Source organism: Brassica napus, chromosome A2 (genome assembly GCF_020379485.1).
Source record: "Brassica napus cultivar Da-Ae chromosome A2, Da-Ae, whole genome shotgun sequence".
NCBI lineage: Eukaryota > Viridiplantae > Streptophyta > Magnoliopsida > Brassicales > Brassicaceae > Brassica > Brassica napus.
This window is the reverse complement of record NC_063435.1, coordinates 9,005,705-9,027,316: the sequence shown is the minus strand read 5'-3', so window position 1 is coordinate 9,027,316 and position 21,612 is coordinate 9,005,705. Positions and strand designations below refer to the sequence as shown.

The 21,612-nt window shown below is 35.7% G+C and overlaps 1 protein-coding gene and 1 long non-coding RNA gene across 8 annotated transcripts; both read right to left on the bottom strand.

Annotated features, from left to right (window-relative positions):
- Nucleotides 1–4,577: 4,577 nt before the first annotated feature.
- On the bottom strand, nucleotides 4,578–21,104 carry LOC106392360 (probable LRR receptor-like serine/threonine-protein kinase At1g56140). Of its 6 annotated transcripts, none has more exons than XM_048755371.1 (24): nucleotides 20,842–21,104; nucleotides 20,558–20,744; nucleotides 20,394–20,465; nucleotides 20,219–20,290; nucleotides 20,075–20,146; nucleotides 19,928–19,999; nucleotides 19,729–19,800; nucleotides 19,519–19,590; nucleotides 19,272–19,343; nucleotides 18,133–18,204; nucleotides 17,979–18,050; nucleotides 17,711–17,782; nucleotides 17,563–17,628; nucleotides 17,316–17,381; nucleotides 16,455–16,499; nucleotides 16,298–16,359; nucleotides 15,849–16,204; nucleotides 15,566–15,764; nucleotides 15,331–15,489; nucleotides 15,137–15,255; nucleotides 5,720–5,930; nucleotides 5,407–5,641; nucleotides 5,139–5,302; nucleotides 4,578–5,066 (listed from the first exon to the last, which is right to left on the bottom strand). In XM_048755371.1, exons 1-24 carry the CDS (start codon nucleotides 20,948–20,950, stop codon nucleotides 5,038–5,040), a joined length of 2,727 nt encoding a protein of 908 aa, XP_048611328.1. In that variant the 5' UTR covers nucleotides 20,951–21,104; the 3' UTR covers nucleotides 4,578–5,037. The 6 variants fall into 6 exon arrangements, with proteins under 6 accessions (XP_048611328.1, XP_048611327.1, XP_048611325.1 ...); XM_048755370.1 differs by having other exon boundaries at nucleotides 5,152–5,302; nucleotides 5,407–5,638; nucleotides 20,842–21,103; XM_048755368.1 differs by having other exon boundaries at nucleotides 5,152–5,302; nucleotides 20,842–21,102.
- Nucleotides 5,940–9,485, bottom strand: LOC125585737. 2 transcript variants are annotated; one of them, XR_007322737.1, is made up of 10 exons: nucleotides 9,179–9,485; nucleotides 9,017–9,084; nucleotides 8,540–8,923; nucleotides 8,322–8,412; nucleotides 7,936–8,242; nucleotides 7,720–7,836; nucleotides 7,039–7,629; nucleotides 6,758–6,946; nucleotides 6,522–6,660; nucleotides 5,940–6,414 (listed from the first exon to the last, which is right to left on the bottom strand). It is a non-coding gene; the product is annotated as an uncharacterized LOC125585737 (long non-coding RNA). The 2 variants fall into 2 exon arrangements; XR_007322738.1 differs by having other exon boundaries at nucleotides 9,274–9,477.
- Nucleotides 21,105–21,612: the final 508 nt, after the last annotated feature.

Genomic DNA, 21,612 nt, shown 5'->3' with positions numbered 1-21,612 from the left:
CCGAGCCAAAGATTTTCACACAATATGTTCTTTCTTCTTCAAATTGCGAAAAGCCTATAGGCACAAAAAAAAAATTTGTTTTCACTTATATAACATTTTTTCTCCTTTGCACATGGAGTTTATTCCACTGTTATAAGCAATGGAGAACTCTATTCATATAAAATTCACATCTATGCATTTTGACAAAGAAGAATTTTAGCCATCTTTAGTTTCAGAATGAACCAACTTCAGTCATATACACTATATTTTCTCTATGATTCAAATCTTACGATTTTAATATATGTGCAGATTTCCATGTGAAAAAACACGTACGCCATCTATCATTCAACCTATTACTTTTTCCAAAGTAAACACTATAATCCTTGTTTGGTTAGCTCCACAAATTAATCTCTTTGGATCAGTTTACTAAAAAATATAGATACTAATGTTAGAAAAGAATATAAACACTATCAACAACAAATATTGGCAAAAGACTATTTGGTTCAAGGAACATATTCTACGTAATACGTTTATATCATGGCTGGCTTTGCGGAGAAGACTGCCAACCAAGGATCGCTTGAGTCGTTGAGGGTTAAATGTCTCAGGAACATGCGTCCTTTGTAATCTGGAAATAGAGACTCACCATCATCTCTTCTTTGAGTGCTCTTTCACTCGCTTGATATGGGAGCCTTTTGCTGCTGAAGTTTGGATTTCTCCTCCGGCTGATCTACACTCTGTTGCAGCCTGGATCAATCAACCTCGCGTCAACGCAGATACGCATGCTTCTCCAGTCATCAAGCTCTACTTTCAGTCAGCCATCTACCTGCTGTGGAAAGAGCGTAATGCTCGTGTGTTCACAGCTGTCTCCTCACCTTCATCAGTCATCCTTGCCTCTCTCGACCGTATGATGCGTGACCGTCTCCTCTCTTACCCGGCAAGTTCTTCTTTCTCCTCTTCTCTACTTCTTTTTATCTTTCTTGTATAAAACTTCCTTAAGACTTTTTTTACCTTGAGTTGTTGTTGGTTGTTTTTGTTTCCTTGCTGTAATAAGTTGTTTAAAAACAACAGTGTAACCCTTCAAATCTTAACATCTTACAAAAAAAAACAACAAATATTGACTTATTTATGTGAATATATATTTTATTTTAAATCATTATAGTGGACGAAGAAAGCACCATAATTTGTATAACAAATTTTCTTAGATTCACGTCATCATACTCACCATTTTACCATTTTAATTACATAATTTTACATGAGCTTCTTCACCCTCCCCGGTTATTTTCTCTTTATTTATAACTACAATATAAAGTTATAAACTATATATATTATAAATTAATAATTTATTTACCCTTGAAGTCTAACGATTAAAAATAGAACATAATTCAATATAGATATATGATTCTATTAATAAATTAGTAGTTACAAATTTGAAATTTTTAGAAATATCAAAAGTTGTATGTTAGTTAATTATCTTCTAAATGACATTTATTTCTAATTCTTTTTGGATGAGAATATTTTGGCTAAGGTGGATAGTCCCAAAAACCTTAAATTTAGTCCCTTTTATATAGCCTGGATCAATCAACCTCGCGTCAACGCAGATACGCATGCTACTCCAGTCACCAAGCTCTACTTTCGGTCAGCCATCTACCTGCTGTGGAAAGAGCGTAATGCTCGTGTGTTCACAGCTGTCTCCTCACCTTCATCAGTCATCCTTGCCTCTCTCGACCGTATGATGCGTGACTGTCTCCTCTCTTACCCGGCAAGTTCTTCTTTCTCCTCTTCTCTACTTCTTTTTATCTTTCTTGTATAAAACTTCCTTAAGGTTTTTTTTACCTTGAGTTGTTGTTGGTTGTTTTTGTTTCCTTGTTGTAATAAGTTGTTTAAAACAACAGTGTAACCTTTCAAAAAATGATAATCTTAACATCTTACAAAAAAAACAATAAATATTGACTTATTTATGTGAATATATATTTTATTTTAAATCATTATAGTGGACGAAGAAAGCACCTTAATTTTTATAACAAATTTTCTTAGATTCACGTCATCATACTCACCATTTTACCATTTTAATTACATAATTTTGCATGAGCTTCTTCACCCTCCCCGGTTATTTTTTCTTTATTTATAACTACAATATAAAGTTATAAACTATATATATTATAAATTAATAATTTATTTACCCTTGAAGTCTAACGATTAAAAATAGAACATAATTCAATATAGATATATGATTATATTAATAAATTAGTAGTTACAAATTTAAAATTTCTAGAAATATCAAAAGTTATATGTTAGTTAATTATCTTCTAAATGACATTTATTTTTAATTCTTTTTGGATGAGAATATTTTGGCTGAGGTGGATAGTCCCAAAAGCCTTGAATTTAGTCCCTTTTATATAGTAGGATGACGTCTAAAACTTTCTGTCGACATTAATGTGATTGATTAGGATGACATGTACAGTGTATATTCAATCGCATAACTTATTGCTTTCCAATTTATTATCCTTCCTTACATTTTTGTTTTTAAACCTTATTTTCTATACAAGAAAAAGATCATACAAGAATTAGGAAAATATTTGAACGAAAGAAAGTTGTTGGACATAAACTAGCACATACAAACAATCTCACTGGTTAAAACAGGATGCCGGCTTTCACGATTTTGTCTAAGATTCATGGACATCTTCTTCAAATTGAAAAAAAAAATTGAATCTTCCTAAGTTTAAGGAAAATTAATTATAATATCTAAATTTATCTTCGAGAAAAAAGAAAGGACAATTTTCTTAAATAGCTCTTTTAAATTTTTTGTCACAAAAATAACACTTGATAAGGAAAATGACTAAAATTTTTATTTTTTATTTTTTATTTTGAAAATTTTAATTTTTTATTTTTAAAATTTGAAATCATATTATCTAAATTTTACTCCTTAACTCTAAACACTAAATCTAGATTAGTTAACCATAAAGTATAAACATATTTCTACTCTTTAATAAAACTTATTTTGGTCATTTTACTCATTGAATACTATTTTTGTGACAAAAACTTAAAAATGTTACCTTGGAAAATTTCCCAAAAAAAATATTTTATTATTTTTAGATATATATTAATATTTATTAATTGTTATACATATATGTTAGATACAAACCAGAATTCACTTCTGAGCGAGCCAACTCCTCTCATGCCCCCAACTTTTTTAGAGTCAATCTCCTATGGCCTCTCAAATCCCCTATGTCCCTATTGTTGGATCCAATTTTGGTCAGTACCGAAATGAACCGCGATCAAAGGCATGGGCCGAGACAGGCCGAGGCCCACAATGAGAATCGAGCTCGAAGAAGGAGTCGCAGAGGTCGCAGAGATCGCGTAACAAGAAGCTGAGATCACGAGCTGCCACGGGGATCTCGGAGTCGACTTACTATAAAGAAAGGAGAAGAAACACGGAAGAGGACACGTTGAAAACCCAAAAGAGAGCTACACATTTACATTGATCTTGTTGTCTTCCTACTTTTAAATTCTTCCTTTATCGATCTCCTTTGTATCACTCGATCTCGTTCAATTCATTGTATTCGATCCCATTATCAATAAAATTTATTTTCAAAACGGTCTCCTCTCGATGAATGAACTAAGAGATGGAAGATACCAAGATAGTTTCCAACAATGGCTAAGAACTACCTCTGCATCTTAATTTGAAAAAAAAATTCTTCACATGAAAGATGGAAATGGTTTAAATACCAAAGTTTACACATGATGTAAAACAGTTTTTTTTCTTTTGAATCAAATTTAACATTTTATTCAAAATAATAAAATCTTTTTTTTTTAATTTAAAATTGAATTTGGAGTAAAACATTTATAGTGATATTTTATTTTTCATTCTATCACAAAGTAAAAGGGAATTTATTCTATAAACAGAGTAATCCATTTATTTTTTGTTCATCACTCTATTTTTTTTTACTTTAAAATAAAGTATCATTGGAGTAGAATTAACTATATTATAGAATTACTCTATTTGAAGAAAAAAAAATGAACCATTAGAGATGGTCTAAGCATATGTTAGTTTGTTCAATATTTTTCTTATCGATTCTTATTAAATATAAATATATGATCTTGAAAAACCGTATATATATTCCACAACAATATTTTAGGTTATTATTTTATTTTACATAACCCATAATTTATAGAGAATTTAATTTGATTGATAACATTTTATCGGTACAAATATATGCATTGTATATATGGAAGCACCTTAGCCTACTGATTAAGATGTAAAGGCTTCTACAACTACGTCTGGAGTTCGTATCCTAGACTATGCAATTTCTTGTAGGTTATAGGATGCAAAGCTTATCAGAGGTTCCAGATTACTGTATGCCGCCTACTACAGAAAGAGACTGTCCATTAAGGATGTGCAGAACCATCCGACACGAATTACCACATCCAATACTTAACTTCCCCATCTCTTTGGGTCCTCCAAGTCTTCTGATGCTCATATTCATTCCTGAGCCGAGTTGAACGGTCTTTAGTTAAACAGTTCCTGACATAGGTTCCAAACGGTCTATCTAGTATTTTGTACATACCAATTATTTTCCTCATTGCAAAGTGCTTTAACATTAATTAATCAAATTGCTTAAAACATTATTGAATCAAAGTGAAACATTATTAGTGATCCTCGTATAGTCACATACACAAAGGTCTATATAAATGTGTAGCCTATATCATAGATATTTGGTACATTGTCATCTTCCCTCATTGATCTTGACTCCAAGTTGCTTCAAGTTGCCGTCTCTGGGCCTCACAAAACTTGTGGAGTTGGACGCAGAAGAGCCTTTGTCTTTTGTTTGAAAGGCACTGAAAGAGGAGCTTGAGGTGTCATCAGATCTCCAGTCCGTTAGGTAACCTGGCTTAGAGGTTATATCACTGACCTCAACATCTCCTGAAAGCATAGCCACCACTCTTGACATGGGTGGTCTCAAGAAATGAGATGAGTGTGTGCATAGCAGAGAAATGCCTATCATGCGTTTAGCTTCTTCCATGTTGAATTCAGTCAGCTCATGATCAAGTAGTTCAACTTCACGGCTGTTTTCGTGTAGATTCCATGCCTGTATACACCATCACTGATATATTAATTGGATTTCAGATAATATATTATCTAAATCAAACTTTTGACTTACAATCAGGACGTACCCAATCAAGAAGATATTTTTTCTCATTTTCCAAGTTCACATCAAAGTTTTTCCTTCCACTCAGCAGCTCAAGAACCACAATACCAAAGGCATATACATCTGTTTTCTCTGTTAGGTATCCACGCATGGCATACTCTGGCGCAAGATATCCACTTGTGTTTTGTACAAACAAGTGTTTGTAAACAAATTAACTCCATAATATATACATTAGTGTTGCAAAGAATAAAAAAAATGTTGAGGGTTTGTGAATGCGTACATGGTTCCTGCCACTCGCGTACTCATGTGAGTTTCCTTTTCATCGTATAGCTTTGCAAGCCCAAAATCAGAGACTTTTGGAAGCAGGTTAGAGTCAAGCAAAATGTTGCTGGCCTTCACATCTCTGTGTATTATGCGAATACTCGCCTCCTCATGGAGGTAAGCTAGACCTCTGGCTACTCCCATGCAGATTTCAAAACGGGTCGGCCAATTAAGCTGTAAAGTCTTATCACCTCCTGCAACATCCAAATAATAATGAGTAATTTAGTTTGGCAGAGAAGCAAAGATAAATACATCAAGTTTCTGTTCATTACCAAATAGTGCATGATCGAGACTTCCATTTTGGAGATACTCATAAACCAGCAAACGATTATCTCCTTCGTAGCAGCAACCATAAAGTTTTACTAGGTTACGATGCATAACTGCAGAAATTGCTACGATTTCTGCAACAAATTGTCTCTTCCCATGTTTGGATCCAACCGACAATACTTTCACAGCGATCTCTCTTCCATCATTCAGGTTCCCCTGTTGGATGTATTAATTTTATCCATTTTATTTGTTTGGGGCCTATGAAGAACTTGTCTTATGTACCCCGGAGACGGTTTGGATGTCCCCAAAACGTTCAAGCCAAAATAAATGGTTTATTTTGTGTTTTTTATCCATTCAAGAATTGATGAAGTCACAAGCTCACACACCTTCGGCTTCGGTGAGAAAGGACTCTCCCAGGCACATTCTCCAAGACGGGTAATGCAACTTGTCTAACGTCCGAAAGTCTTGATTGTGACTACTCAAGAAGTTACCAAATTTGGAAGAATCCACCGGTCCGTTGCATCGCCTTTCTAAGGAAACCCTATTTTCTTACTGGAAGTGGCATCCTCCAAGAAGATCTTCTCAAATTTCAACTTCAAGACTTCACAACTTTGTAGATCTACCTCCACTGCTACGTAGTAATCTGCTCTTAAATCTCTTTCAAGCTAACAGCAAGAGGCTGCCTACCTCCATAGAACTTCTGGAACCAGAAACAAGAGTCATTGAAAGGTGTAGAGATACGATGGCAAGTAGATTTACCAAGGAAGAAAAAGGAAAACATCAACTCTCGGGAGACATAGAACCCACCATCAAGAGAATCAAAGCTCGCTACGTGGATAACTCGATTCTCATCAAGGAGAACAGGCTCACACTCATCGGTAGAGTCACCAACCCCCAGGAACAAAAGCTTTGGGCTCTCCTCCCAGCACTGCCTCGCAAATGGCACCTACAAGGGAAGGTGACCGGCTCAGATCTCGGGAATGGTTGCTTCCAGTTCAGATTTGAAAAGGAAGAAGAACTACAAAGAGTACTAGACAACAGACCTTATCATTTTGCATACTGGATGATTATCCTCCAACGGTGGGAACCTGTCATATCTGCTACCTTCCCGTCACAAATTCCTTTTTGGATTCGTATAAAAGGGCTACCGCTCCACTACTGGCATGAAGACATGATTTGTGACATTGGGAAGGAGTTGGGAACGTTGCTGAATCACGAACTCACCAAGACATCTGCAAGAATCAAAGTCTTAATTGACGGGCTCAAACCCCTAGAGAAGAGATCCATCATAGAGTTTGATTCTGGAGAAGAGAGTCTAATTTACCTGGAGTATGAAAGGTTGGAGAATCACTGCTCCTGCTGCCAGTCTCTCTCGCATCTGAAAGATGATTGTCCTAAACGCATGGAAAGAAACAAATCTCTAAAACTTCAGGCGGAAGAAGATCTCTACAGCCTGGGTAGAAACTTCAATCACAACAGCAGTAAAAAAGACACACAGACCACAGGAAAGGAACTGACAAATCTTTCTGAAAGCCAAGAGAGAGACCCCCACAAGAAGGATGGGACCACGAAGTCTTTCAACGAAAGAGTCGACAGACATGGCAACAGCTTCGGAGAGAGAGTTGCAACCAAACAAACTAGAGTGCCCCCACCAGTCAGAGCTCTGATTACTAAGGCAGACAGAACACAGAACTGGAGAAGCAGATCTAGCAATCTGGTGGTGGAGGTCCAAGAACACAACTCTCCTCCGTACACAGTGAGAAGAGAGGAGGTTGAAGGACGACAACTTAAGCGAGCTCTTTTTCCTCAGAAAGGTCTTAAGGAATGGAGAGCTAAGCCAGTAGCAACGACATTCTCATCTGAAAGGAATGAAGAGATACACATGACAACTACTCATCCTCTAAGAGGTCAGAACCTACAAGGTCAAACTTCTACGCCTAAGTCAAAGACCAACCAGACAGAGGAAGAAATTCAAAGAGACCTTGATGAGGCCACGTTACTCTACCTTAGCTGCCCTGACCCAACAGAAGCGGCGGCTAGAAGACAACGTGTGATGAGCAGTGATGCTAAGGGCCAGAGAGCAGAAACATTGGCTGTTATGATGAGATCATCTTCACAGTACCTAGAACAAAGACCTACGGGAACTCAGGAGAATAGAACAGGGTATACAAAGACAAAGGAGAGTATAATGGAAGACCTCCAAGATGTAACAAAGCAGTACCTTTGTTGCACAGACCCTACGGAAGCTGCAGCCAGGAAACAGAGAGTTCTAACGGGCGACGCCTCGGGCTCAATGGAAGAGACAGCAGATTCTATTTTGGCAGCCACAACAAATATCAGACGCCCGCTGTCTCCATGGGAACGAGGAATAAGATCTGTAAGCCCCCAAGCGAAGGATAACCCCCTGAACGCTTATTTCGGCCCGGATCAGTCGCTCTTGTTTAGCCCAACAGAAGGAGAAGATAAGCACGACGATAATGAGCTTGACATCTACGACAGTGAAGTCACCCCACCACAAGTGACAGTACCTGTGCGCAAAAACAATGAAAGATCAGCAAAGATGAAGTCAATTATCATCAACGCTAATGTGGGAAGGGAGGAATCAACTATCATCAGCACTAATGTGGGAAGGGAGGAGGTTCCTCCATCAGTTCCAGAGCACCAAGAGCAAATGACTCCAGCTGAGCAAGAGGAAACTCTGCGAGAATTTCAAAACAAAGTGAGAAAAACCCGAAACCCTGCAAAAACAAAAAAGTCGAGAAACAGTCCCATACTTAGAGGAACTAGTTCCAAGAAAAGGAAGTTATCACAAGTGCAGAACTCACCTAAGGGAGGAAGAGGTGCAGGTGAAGGTACATCCAGAGTAAATCAGAAGAGGAAAATGACAAACGACCCAAAAGCTCGCTCCCAAGGAACTGGTAATCCACCAATCCAACTCATACCGGCAATGACCCGAAAGAAAGCGGATTTTCGGGTCACTCCACCCCGGGCTCCTTAGTCGTACTTAGCTGGAACTGTTGCGGGCTGGGGAACCCTGCAACAGCCCAGCGGTTGAGGGAGATACAGAAGAGGAACTCTCCCGATATTTACTTCCTCATGGAAACCAAGAACAACCTGGAAATAGTCAAGAAGAAACTGCAAGGCCTTCCACTAGATAATTATCATGAAGTTCCCCCTAACAGCCCAGGGAGTGGAGGTCTGTTTCTCATCTGGAAGAGCGACATCCAACTTACGGTTAGAGCGAGCAATAAAAACTTTATTGACACGCTAATAACAGAAAAAGGGAATACCTTCCAAGTTACCTTTGTGTATGGAGAGCCAGATCACACAAAGAGACTCGCTGTCTGGAATGAATTGTCTTCCTTGCAACCTACGATAGGAGAACCATGGTTTTTAACTGGAGATTTCAATGAGATTACAGACAACAGTGAAAAGAAAGGTGGACCAGAAAGAGCTGAAGGCACCTTCTGCGCCTTTAGAACTTTCTTATCGGAAAATGATCTCTTTGACATCAAGCACTATGGGAATTTTCTCTCATGGAGAGGAAACAGAAGCTCACATTTGGTTCAGTGCCGTCTTGACAGGGCTCTAAGCAACAGCGAATGGCTAAACATATTTCCCTCGTGCCGAAGCCAATATCTAAAATATGAAGCCTCAGATCATCGCCCTCTCCTAACCTTCATGGATACAAGAAGAAAGAAAGGTCTGAAAATCTTCAGATTTGACCGAAGATTAAAAGATAACAATGAAGTGAAACTGCTTATCAAGGAGGTTTGGGAAGCTGATTCTCACTTGAGTGTTGAAGAAAGGCTAATCAGCTGTAGAAAAGCCATTTGTAGATGGAGTAGAGAATTCCAAATGAATAGTAAGAAGACTTTAGACGGTCTGCGCGAAGATCTAGATGAAGCTCTGTCTAATCCATGCCCAGACGAAGACCTGATTCATAAAATAAATATCAGTCTGCTATCAGCATACAAACGAGAAGAAGAGTATTGGCAACAGCGTAGTAGGCAATTATGGTTAACACTAGGTGATTCAAACACAAGTTATTTCCATGCTGCAACAAAGACAAGAAAATCTAGAAACCGTATGACGGTTATAGAAAATGATGATGGAATACCTTCGTTTGAGGAAGACCAAATAGCTGAAGTGATTTGCAAATACTACGAGAAACTCTTCACCTCCTCTCCAAATGAAGGCCTGCAGAGGGTAGACGAAGCCCTCCAACCCTGTGTCACTCACCAGATAAATGCGGAACTGATAAAAGAACCAACACCAGATGAGATAAAAGAAGCTACCTTTGCCATCCATCCGGACAAAGCTCCGGGACCGGATGGGTTCTCTGCTAGTTTCTTTCAAGCCAACTGGGAGACGGTAGGACCGGCGGTGACTAGAGAAATAATGTTGTTCTTCTCAACTGGTAAGCTCCGCCCCTCGCAAAATGTTACACATGTTAGATTGATCCCGAAGATAGTGGGAGCAAAGAAGGTGGCGGATTATCGGCCTATAGCCCTATGCAATGTATTCTTCAAGATAATCTCTAAGATGCTGGCGTTAAGGCTAAAACCAGTGCTCCACACGATCATATCAGAGAACCAATCAGCATTTCTACCAGGAAGAGCTATAGCAGACAACATTTTGATTACACATGAAGTATTGCAATTTCTGAAAACGTCTAAGGCGGAAAAAAGATGCACAATGGCAGTAAAAACTGATATGTCTAAAGCCTATGACAGAGTGGAGTGGAGATTCATAGAAAGAGTCCTTCAACGCCTAGGCTTCCATGCAAAATGGGTGCAACTAATAATGCAGTGTGTCTCCACGGTATCATACTCCTACCTAATCAATGAATCAGTTCATGGTGAGGTAACGCCTAAACGAGGAATAAGACAGGGAGATCCACTCTCCCCCTATCTCTTCATCCTCTGTGGCCAAGTTCTGTCAGGTCTATGCCGTAATGCGGAGAAAGATGGTACCTTGCAAGGGATAAGGGTAGCGACAAAGTGTCCAAGAGTGAACCACTTGCTGTTTGCAGACGACACCATGTTCTTCTGCCAAACTTCACCAGCGAACTGTGATAAACTGAAGAGCATCCTATGGATGTATGAGCAAGCTTCGGGACAACAGATTAATACCACCAAATCGTCCATCACTTTCTCTTCAAAAACTCCTGAAGAAACGAAGAAGCTAGTAAAAGAGAAATTAGGAATTGACAAGGAGGGAGGGTCAGGTAAGTATTTGGGCTTACCTGAACACTTTGGTCGCCGGAAAAAAGATCTCTTCACTACGATTGTGGATCGGATCAGGCAATGCGCAGCGAGTTGGTCTACAAGACACCTCTCCAAGGCCGGGAAGTTGACAATGCTGAAAGCAGTTCTGACCGCAATCCCTACGTATACCATGTCCTGCTTTGAGTTACCTGTGAGTTTATGTAAAAGAATCCAGTCAGTACTCACTAGGTTCTGGTGGGACACGGCTGATGGGAAAAGAAAGATGAGTTGGGTGGCTTGGCAAAGACTAACTAAACCTAAAGCTGGAGGAGGCTTAGGACTGAGGGATATACAACTCTTCAACCAAGCCTTATTGGCTAAGCAAGCCTGGAGGATACTAACAAACCCAGACTGTCTCCTTGCGAGAGTGCTCTTAGGTAAATATTGCATTAACAAATCATTTCTGGAGGTGCAATTGCCTACGGTCTGCTCACATGGATGGAGAAGTATACTTCATGGAAGAGAACTACTAAAAGGAAATGTAGGAAAAGCCATAGGGAACGGTCTAACCACTAGAGTTTGGAAAGACTCATGGATCTCGTTAGACACAGACACTAGAGTCTACGGCCCTATTCAAGAAGACGCCATGGACCTTACAGTATCGGATCTCCTAACTTCAGATATGCAATGGAATAAAAACAGAATTGAGAAATTCTTACCTCTTGTAGCAAAGGAAGTTCAGATGCTGCAGCCAGGACACAAAGAAGCCGGAGACATCTATGTATGGCAACCACTCCAATCTGGGGTATATAGCACCAAGTCAGGATATTACACTGCGGCTATGAAAGACCAAAGCCATGTAAGGCCGAGTGATGGTTCCTTCGACTGGATAAAAGACATTTGGGCAAAGGAAAGCTCACCAAAAATGAAGTTATTCATGTGGTCCATTGCCCAAGAAGCTCTTCCACTGGGAGAACTGCTACAAAAAAGAGGAATCCAATCAGGAGTGGCATGTATCCGTTGTAATGAAGTGGAATCAGCAACACATACCTTCTTCAACTGTCCATTCGCACAAGAAGTCTGGAAACTCATCCCAATGAAAAGAGTAGTTCACATAGCTACGGATATCGACTTCAAAAACGCAGTGGTAGCCTTCAGACAAGCGGTTTGCCTACCCCCAACAGGTATCACAACGACGATTCTCCCGTGGGTATGTTGGGCCCTTTGGTCAGCTCGAAACAGGCGCATATTTGAGAATCACACCCTCACTGCTTTAGAAGTGGCGACAAAAGCTCTTAGACTAGCAAGAGAATGGTTAAATGCCCAGAATCAGAGCGGGGAAGTGAGTGGTTCAGTACCTCAACCCAAGCAGGCGCAGCAGCTTCAGAGGAACAAGGAAACGACGGTGACACTCAGATCAGACGCAGCTTATGACAAGCAATCCCGAAGGGCAGGATTGGCATGGATCTTCAAGAAACCATCCGGTATACATCTCAATCAAGGAGCCATCACGCATGATCTTGTTAGTTCTCCACTTATGGCAGAAGCGCTTGCCCTGAGATCCGGATTACTTTCTGCAGTGAACCTCGAGCTAGACAAGCTCCAGGTATTCTCTGACAACACAACCCTCATCCGAGCAATCAACAACGACACACAGGTAAAGGAAATCTTTGGAATCGTCAAAGATGTTCAACAGATTTCCTCTGTTTTTGTCGAGATAACATTCTCTCACATCTCTCGGTCTCTCAATGTTGAAGCCGATCGACTATCCAAATTTGTTCTTTCATCGTCTTTTGTAATGAACCCCGTAGTGGGCTAACTTGGGCCTGAGGCCTCTTTGAACCTATTTATTTAATGAGCAAGTGTTACAAAAAAAAAATCCATTCAAGAATTGAAATTTTTATTTCCTAAAAAAAAATCAAAAAACTTATCACTAAACTACTTTGAGTTGTTTTAATTGAAAACTAGACTCTGACCCAGTATATCTTTTGTTTTTGTTTTTAGAAAATTAATTTTCATATTGTGTTTTTCTTTGTAAATATATTTGTGTATTAATCAAAATCTATTTTATAAAATAATAGCAATTTAAAAGTTGACCCGACATACATACGGTTCTTTGTAATCATATATTTGTATGCACTTTTTTTGTAATCATTTTTGCCTATTTTAGATTTTGATCTCCACTTTCAAAACATTGATTTATTTCTGAAACAAATCAAATTTATTTAATATAAATTTACATTTTTGATTAACAATTTACATTTAAATATTACAAAGAAATCATTGTAATTGTGCAGATTATAATATGTTTACCGTTTTAATAATAATAATTTTGATGATGAAATATGTAATCATGTTTAACTAAAATCAGGATATTTTTGTATTTCTTATCATTTTGAATTATTAACGTAATTAATAATATTTGTAATAAAAACCCAATGTGCAATCTACCCGTAAGTCTAGGTTACAAATCCAATTAAATCCAGCATATATACTTATAAATATTGATTTATTGTATTGATCCAAATTTCGCTAAATTTAATTTATAATATAATTTTATATATTTTTGGTATTTTTCATATTTGATCTGAATCCACGATAAAAATGGTAAATCAAGTGATCTGCATATAATCCAGCTCAGATTTTAGATAAAATTATAAAAAAAATATTAAAAGCTCTATAAAATCCGGTTAAAACCCCAAAAACTGTCATTGACCCGTGATCCATTAATGGTTAACTAGAAAAAAAACTTAGATAAATCTAATGATCTTTTAAAAAAAATTAATTTTATGATTATTATTATTTATTTATACTCAAAATCCTAATTTGGTAGATAAATTAGTCAAATAATTTTAATTTCATGAAACTGAAAAAATCTTATATTTGGTAAATAAAAATGCTTTTTATATTAACTTTTTCTCTGGTAAATAGTATTATTAATATATTATCTATTTTATTAAAAGAGAAGGGTTAGAAAATATAAACTTAGAGTTTAAGTATTAGTAGTCATAATTGTAATAATAAAGTTGGATATTAATTAGTTGGATTAACTAATGTATAGTGTATAAGTAAAGTGTTATTTGTTGATTAATAACATATATTGTCCGGAACAAAATGTGTAGATGTTTTTTTTAAAGGGTGTTGTAGTTATTATACATATATATATGAAAGTATGATATCAATATTAATTATTTCAAACGACATAGGGGGTGATTGGTAAGCACTGTGAGTGCTTTCCACAGCTCATTTTTTTCTACATCCACTTTAGTTTACTAATCATATGTTAAAAAAAAATTAAACTACAGCCATAAAAGGTAAAATAGGAAACAAAATAGCTTTAGAAATCAATTTTTCTAGAGCTTTATATTTAGTGCTCTGAAAATAATTAATCTAAAGCTAGATCAACAAAATCTACAGCTATTTTTCTAAAACCAAAAAATAAAAGTTACATCACTTACCAATCATTCCCATAACTTGTTGACAAAAAAAAAACGACACAACTTTAATTATTGGGGTGCATAGGCTGTGGAATTAAACAAAGTCGACAGTTTAGCCGCTGAGAGTAGTGGATCCCTAATATTTTGGAATTAAAAGGGCTGGTTAAAAAATATGTGGGGCAATTCTTTTAAAAAGACTTTTTTAAGTTTTTATCACAAAAATAGCATTCAAAAAATAAAATGACCAAAATAATATTTTTTGTTTTAAATTTTTTAATAATTACTTTTTATTTTTTAAAATTTGAAACTCTACCCCAAAGTTCCCCTTAACTATAAACCTTAAGTCTAAATTAGTTAACTCTTAGATATAAATGCATATTTACCCTTTAATAAAATTTATTTTGGTCATTTTCTTCTTTGAAGTCTATTTTTGTGAAAATAAATTAAAAAATGTTATCTAAGGGAATTTCTCGAATAATATATGCTTAGAAGTAGTTTTTTTTTAAACATTGCTTAGAAGTAACTATGTTATATAATTTTATTTATATTTAAAATAGATCCAGTGGCACAAAAGTAATATTCCAAGTAGTGATAGGGGTAAAATAGAAGAGTGATCATGAATTAATAATGTTGATATTTATAATTAAATTCATTATTTCAGCGTTTCTAAAAAAAAATTATTCGTACTCGTTTCCAAAATATTTAGTTTTGGTGTTCCAGTTCTCATCTCAATTTTGCCCATAACCGTTTCAGTGCTACTTAGTTCAGGGTTTACCTTATAAACAGTCCCAAATCCTCCCTCTCCAAGCTTGTTGGAGGGATTGAAATCTCTAGTGGCATTTTTAAGTTCAGAGTATGCAAAAGTGTAAGGCTTTACGTCCATATTAAGCAGCTCTGCAACAACCAAAATATGAACCAGTTTGGAAGATGATATCCAAGTTCAAAGACTTGTTTGTGTTTTATTATTACCTTCATCATCTGTGTAACGCTTTCTGCTTTTTCGGATGATGAAGATAACCACGCCCGTAAAGATGCTTAAAAGTCCTAGCCCGACAATAACACCTACAATAGTACCCCTCCTATACTTTTTCTTTGATAGTGGCCTGTTGGCCACAGTTGGTTTAAAATCTGAACAACAACAATATGTAACACTTAGGCACCCATGAGGAGATAGGAAAAAAAAGGAATTCACCAGCATGTATACCTGGTTTTGCAGTTATGGCCGATATTAGTGGCCCATAAGTTCCTGGAATAGGAATACTAATTGTTCCTTTGCCAGCCCAGAAAAGATGAATTTCAAGATAATTTTCTGATACATTTGCTTTATATATTCTTTGAACTGCTCGAACAGTACTGTCACCAGCTGTTCTACGTATAGCAAAATCTTTTTCAACAAGGCGTCCCTGGAAAACGGAGTTAGGTCTCAGATTTCAGGTAGGAGATTATTACATAAAGAATGTAACTTGTAAACCGGTAGGACAGAAGACCTGGACATAAATGTTGAAATATCGTGTTCCCAAACCTCTCCAAGAGTTAGAACCAAGAATATCTATTTCAGCAAACCGAAGTGTTACGGTGTAGCCTCCATTTTCTAGTCCCAACCCATAATACCTTAGGGAAGACGAAGAATGTCTTGCTGACTGAAAAAGCTCTGAGTCCAAACTGTTGACAACCCATATATAATTGATACTCCTGGCATAAAGTCCTACGCTACTGACTGCCCATCTCTGACCATCACTCACGAAAGATGAAGCTAATCCAAGATCCTCGTCCTCCCTTTCAAATATTTCTCCGGTAACTGACCGTATTTGTGGCCCTCCGCAGTTGATCAAAAAGTCAGAATCTAGATACCAGTCAAGAGAAAAAACCTTAAGAAAATATAAGAACAGTTGAGAACAATGATTATGATATATAATATCTCTGTTTAAAAGATTACAGATTCCTTTGCCTCGATTGCAGGGGAAGTTCTTCTGCAGGCACTTCAGTCCTGGTAAATCCCTTTTAACAAGATGAAAACAGATTTTCAAAAACAAAAAAAAAATGAAACTGGAATTTCAGGCATCAACAGTATATAACATATTTGATATAATCACCTCTTGTCAAGACCTTCCAAGCTGAAATTGTTAGCAACAAGATTGCTGCATAATAACATATAATTTGTTATGATTTTAATAAATATTTCCTATAAGAAAATGAAGGGGACAATTTATGAGATTATAAAACACCATGAATATATACATACACTCGTAGAGATATAACGGTGTTTCTATAATCAAACATTTCTGAAGAATTGAACAGATTTAATTTTAGTTAGTTTGTAGAGAATTTTTTCTGAGTTAGCGAAATTGTTATGTCTTTATGTAAAATATTCAAGAATCCTATCTGACCATATGATTTATATTTTTATATTTTTATTTAAGAAACTCTACTAAAACACTTTTATCACAACTAATCTCCTAAAATCCACCAGTTATAATAATTTATTAACAATGGATTTTTAATGTACATTTAAAAAAAGTTCAATAGCAATTACATCAATTTTCTTTTTATAATTTATTTTGAATAATATAGAATTTTTCGGGTGAATAATGAAATATTTATCAACAAAACACTTCAGTTTTTAAATTGAATAAAATTCTTAGAGAGTTTATTCAAATTTAAAATTTAGAGTGACTTGTATTAAAATGAAAAAATCATCGGTTATGCAACTATGAATTTTAAGAAACTTAAAAAAATTTGTGTTATTGATTTTTTTATATAATTATTCTAAAATCTACTATTAATGAATATATTTTAAATTGTGGAATAGGAGATTTGCTGTATTTTGAAGATGTTTTGGTGGTGTCTTTGTTGAAAATTAAAAAATAAAAATCTTATGGTCCTAGATGAAATTCTATAATGTTTTAATTAAAACAAATCATTACAAATTTCCTCTCGGTGTTTTGTTTACTTACATTTTCAAGTTTGGTAAGCTGACCCATGAAGGAAGACTACCAGATAAATCATTGTACGAAACATCTCTGAAAGAATAAGAGAAGAAATGATTAGGATCTACAGAATATGTTAGATATTCTTCTTGACAAAAAAATGTTAGATATTCCAAAACAGTTTCCTTATTGTCTAGTACAAATTTTTTGTCTATATCAATCAGGACTTTGTGGCTTTCAAAGAGGATCAATTTAAAAGGACTTTGTAACCCACATATTGCTCAAAGCCTGGCTCTTTTGAATGGGCAAAGAACCATTCAACGTGTTGTTTCCAAGAAACCTAGTATGAAGACAACAAAGTTTTATCTCAGTTATCACTGGTAGATGCGAACATAAATACCAAAAAGAAGTAGAAAACTTACAAGTTGGTGAGTTGATTTAAGTAGAAAAGTGAAGCCGGAATTGGTCCATGTAGTTTGTTGAAACTTAAATCACTAGAAAACAGACACGAATTAGGCAGTAACACATTAAGTCCAGTGACTGGGGAAATTAAAAATAATACTATCAGAAGTGTTAAAATTGTAGGACCGCAAGATCACTTGGTATTCTCACGCTGACTTTCACCGAATAGACTCTGAAACACGTGTTACAAAAAAGACTCCGAAACACGTGGACATATGTTGTACTTACACGTGTTGAAGACTTGAGTATTCCTCGATATTAGAGGGTATTGTCCCAGTGAGATTGCTGTTCCTAAATACTCTGCGACACATATCATCAATGTTAAATGCACGTACGAGGAGAGGGAAATAGTTCATGAACTGGAGTAGTATTTTTGCCTTACAATTTACTTAGAGATTTCATGTCTTTGATGAATTCAAGAGATATACTTCCATTAGGTATATCACCAAGACTCCTACATTTAGGATATTATGATTATGTGGATAGCGTTAAAACTTAAGCTACTTAAACTGTAAAACTTATGCCAAAGCAACACTGACTGAAATAATGTTGGTCAATTTTACTGAATCAAATATCATAACAATTGATATTTTAGACAAATGTCATATATATATTCTAGTTTCTAAAAAGTTAGTTGCCACATGTCAAAAATATTACTACAAACTAATTAAATAAAATTTTACTTTATGTGTGTATTCATTTTGTTTATATATCTATATGAAAAGTAAAAAATATTTATAATTTTTCAAAAATATTTATTTACCCTTTTTAATAATTAAAATAAATAATTTAATATGATTTCATATCTATTCATAACATTTCTTGTAATGTTGAAAGCAAAGTCAATCAATACTATTTTCAATATGTTAATATGACCAATATGAAGAACAAACTTATACAGTTGGGTAAACATAGGAGACTATATGAATAAAAGACTTAAATATTTACCTCGAGTTTGTAAATCTCATTGACTCCTAAGTAAAATGATTTGAACTAACTAGGTTTTAGCAAATTTTAATATATTCTCTATTATTTAATTATACAACATTTTACCTTCCAAAACCTTTTTCTTGTATTAAAATTATATGTATGAATAGTTTTAGCTTGTATAGTTTCAACTATGCATATACTAAAAGAAACTCAAATATATATATATATATAATTAAGCAATCCATTATACTTTTTGACATGTATCATCTGATCAAACAACAGAAACAAAACATGTGATTTCTAACTCAGAAAATTGTAGGCATGACATGTGACTCAGCAAATACTATACATATGACATTTCACAATGCATAATGACCAACATTATTTCCATTTTGGTTTAAATTTTCTAATTCAAAATTTTATTTAGAACAAACTTTAGTTATGGTTAAAATCAGCACAATATCAAAGGTATAGTATAAATTGTACTATTAAATTGTTCAAGTTAAAATAATCGATTTTCCTCAAAGAGAGGAAAAAAAAGAGAGAAAGTAAACAAGAATGAATGATTGTGGCACCAGTGCAACAACATACAGTTCTCTCAAAGAAGTCAAGTTGGAAAATGACGACGGTATCGGACCACTCAAACTAGTTCCTTGAATTCTCCTGCAGTAAAACATGGTAGCAATCCCTGAATCCCAAGTCTAAATGGCAAGAAGATTTTTCCACTAAGAGTGAAAATTACGATAAACTATAAAAACAAGAGCACTGTCCCAATTAAAAAAAATACATATATACATATATATATGTATATGTCTGTAAAAAATGAAATCATTCTTACAAGATAGTAAGTTTGGTCCATTTGCCTATAAATTCCGGTACCTGACCAGTAAGGTCCACATCGTTAAGCAAACTGGTACATACATCAAGGAAAATATTACCCGACAGCAAAACAAACAAACAATGTAAAGTAATACATATAGATTACAAAAAAATGTAAAATCCAACGATAAAGTTAACTAAACGCGCATTCAATACAAGAAAATCTTACACGTCTTCCAGCAATACAAGATTAGCAAATGATAATGGTATTTCCCCTGCAAGTCCAGTATTTCCTATGTAACTGTAATAAAATGTAAGAAATCCATACAACACTAGATGATTGTGAAAGGTTAATAATTAAGTTTTCATATTTGAACTAAAAACACTGCAGAAACGAATTCATAAAAGGACTTTTTGTACGGTCTCACATTTTTATTAGTTTTGTACAATTCCCAATCTCAGCTGGAATAGAACCGGAAAAGTTATTAACACCAATAGCACTGCATACAGAATATGTAATATAAGATTAAGGAAGCATCAAAATCTCACATCTGTGATATTTTTTAGAAGCTTACAGCGATTTCAAGTTTGTAAGCAAACCAATTTCCTTGGGAAGGGGGCCATACAACGCATTGATCCCAAAGCTCCTACGGTAGTTGAGAAACAGTTGTGCGTGAGAAAGATGGCATGTTATTTTGAGGTACAATTAACAGCCTTACATCCATTCCATTCGAGTCAAATTTCCAATTGCAGGAGAAAGGGAGCCTGTAAGATAATTTTGGCCCAGATTTCTGATAAAAAGATGCATGTTATTTTGAGGTACAATTATGAATGCATTTTCAGGATGTTTTTATGATCATAAGAAAAAGAAGAAAAAAAGGGTATAGGCCATACAGATTGGTGAGGTATGTCAAACTCCAAAGCTGTGGAGGTATAGGTCCTACAACATCTATCGCATAAACTTTTCTGTGGAAGTAAATCAACAGCATGACACACTCAGTGGCTAAATGCACATAAATGTGCCAAAGGAAATTAAGAAATGAGAGCTGAAACTGTACAGAGCAGTGATGCGGCAGATTGTGGAGTTGACAAAATTGCAGTTGCATTTGATAAGAGGGTTGTAGTCTTTGTCGTCGATCTTGATCCTGTCGTCTATGGCAACGCCGGAGCAAAGGTCGCCGCTCGTGTTCCATGCCTTCTGCGTCGGGATCTTCCAAGCCGCGAAGATGGAGTTCAAAGTTTCCGCTGTTGTTTCTCCCACAACAACCGTCAGTTTATTTAAACCAAAGTAACTTGTTATTAATTAATTATATTCCAAAGTGATCAGAGACAGAGTAGAGACCTTCGTCGGGATAAGTAGTGGCTCCCATTTGGTTTTGAGCTCGAACCAGGTGAACCGAATCAAGGATACAAATGAGGAACCAGACGGTGAGGAGCAGACACGTGGGCATTATCGTCTAGACGGAGTTTTTACTCTCTTTTTGTTATATCTTGGTCACAACAACGGTCGATCTTACTACACTAAACAACTTAAGCTTTGGGTGGTGTATCGTTCTTCTTAAATATTGTCTTAATTTTTCTTTATTTCACATTATCTATATTGACTTATATCATGGACTTGTATATGTACCACCCAAAACATAATAAGTGAACCCCCGAGCTCTAGGACACGAAAATTTTATGTACTGGACCAGTTGTCGTCGTACCAATTACGTTATCTTTAAAATATCTTTTATATATTGTTATCTATAAAATAATTTTAGAGATAACTACTTGAAAATTCAAAACAAATATACAAATTATGAACTAGCTAAAAACCCTGTTCGAAAACGCTGCCGCCTGGGCACTGTTCGGAGGTTGACCGCGGCGATTATGTCTAAATCGGTGTAGCCAGACATTGATTCGCGTAAGACCACCTAATTTCAGCGTTGACCGTCTAATTCCCGCCTAATCTCGCGTTCCTAAGTTTTTTTTCCGTCCGTGTAAGTTAAAACACGGTTGATTATTTTTTACTCATTATTGATAGATTTTGTGTAATTATTTATTACTAAATAATTATAATTAGCTATCAAATTCAAAAGAAAAAACATATACATACTATTTTTGTCGTACC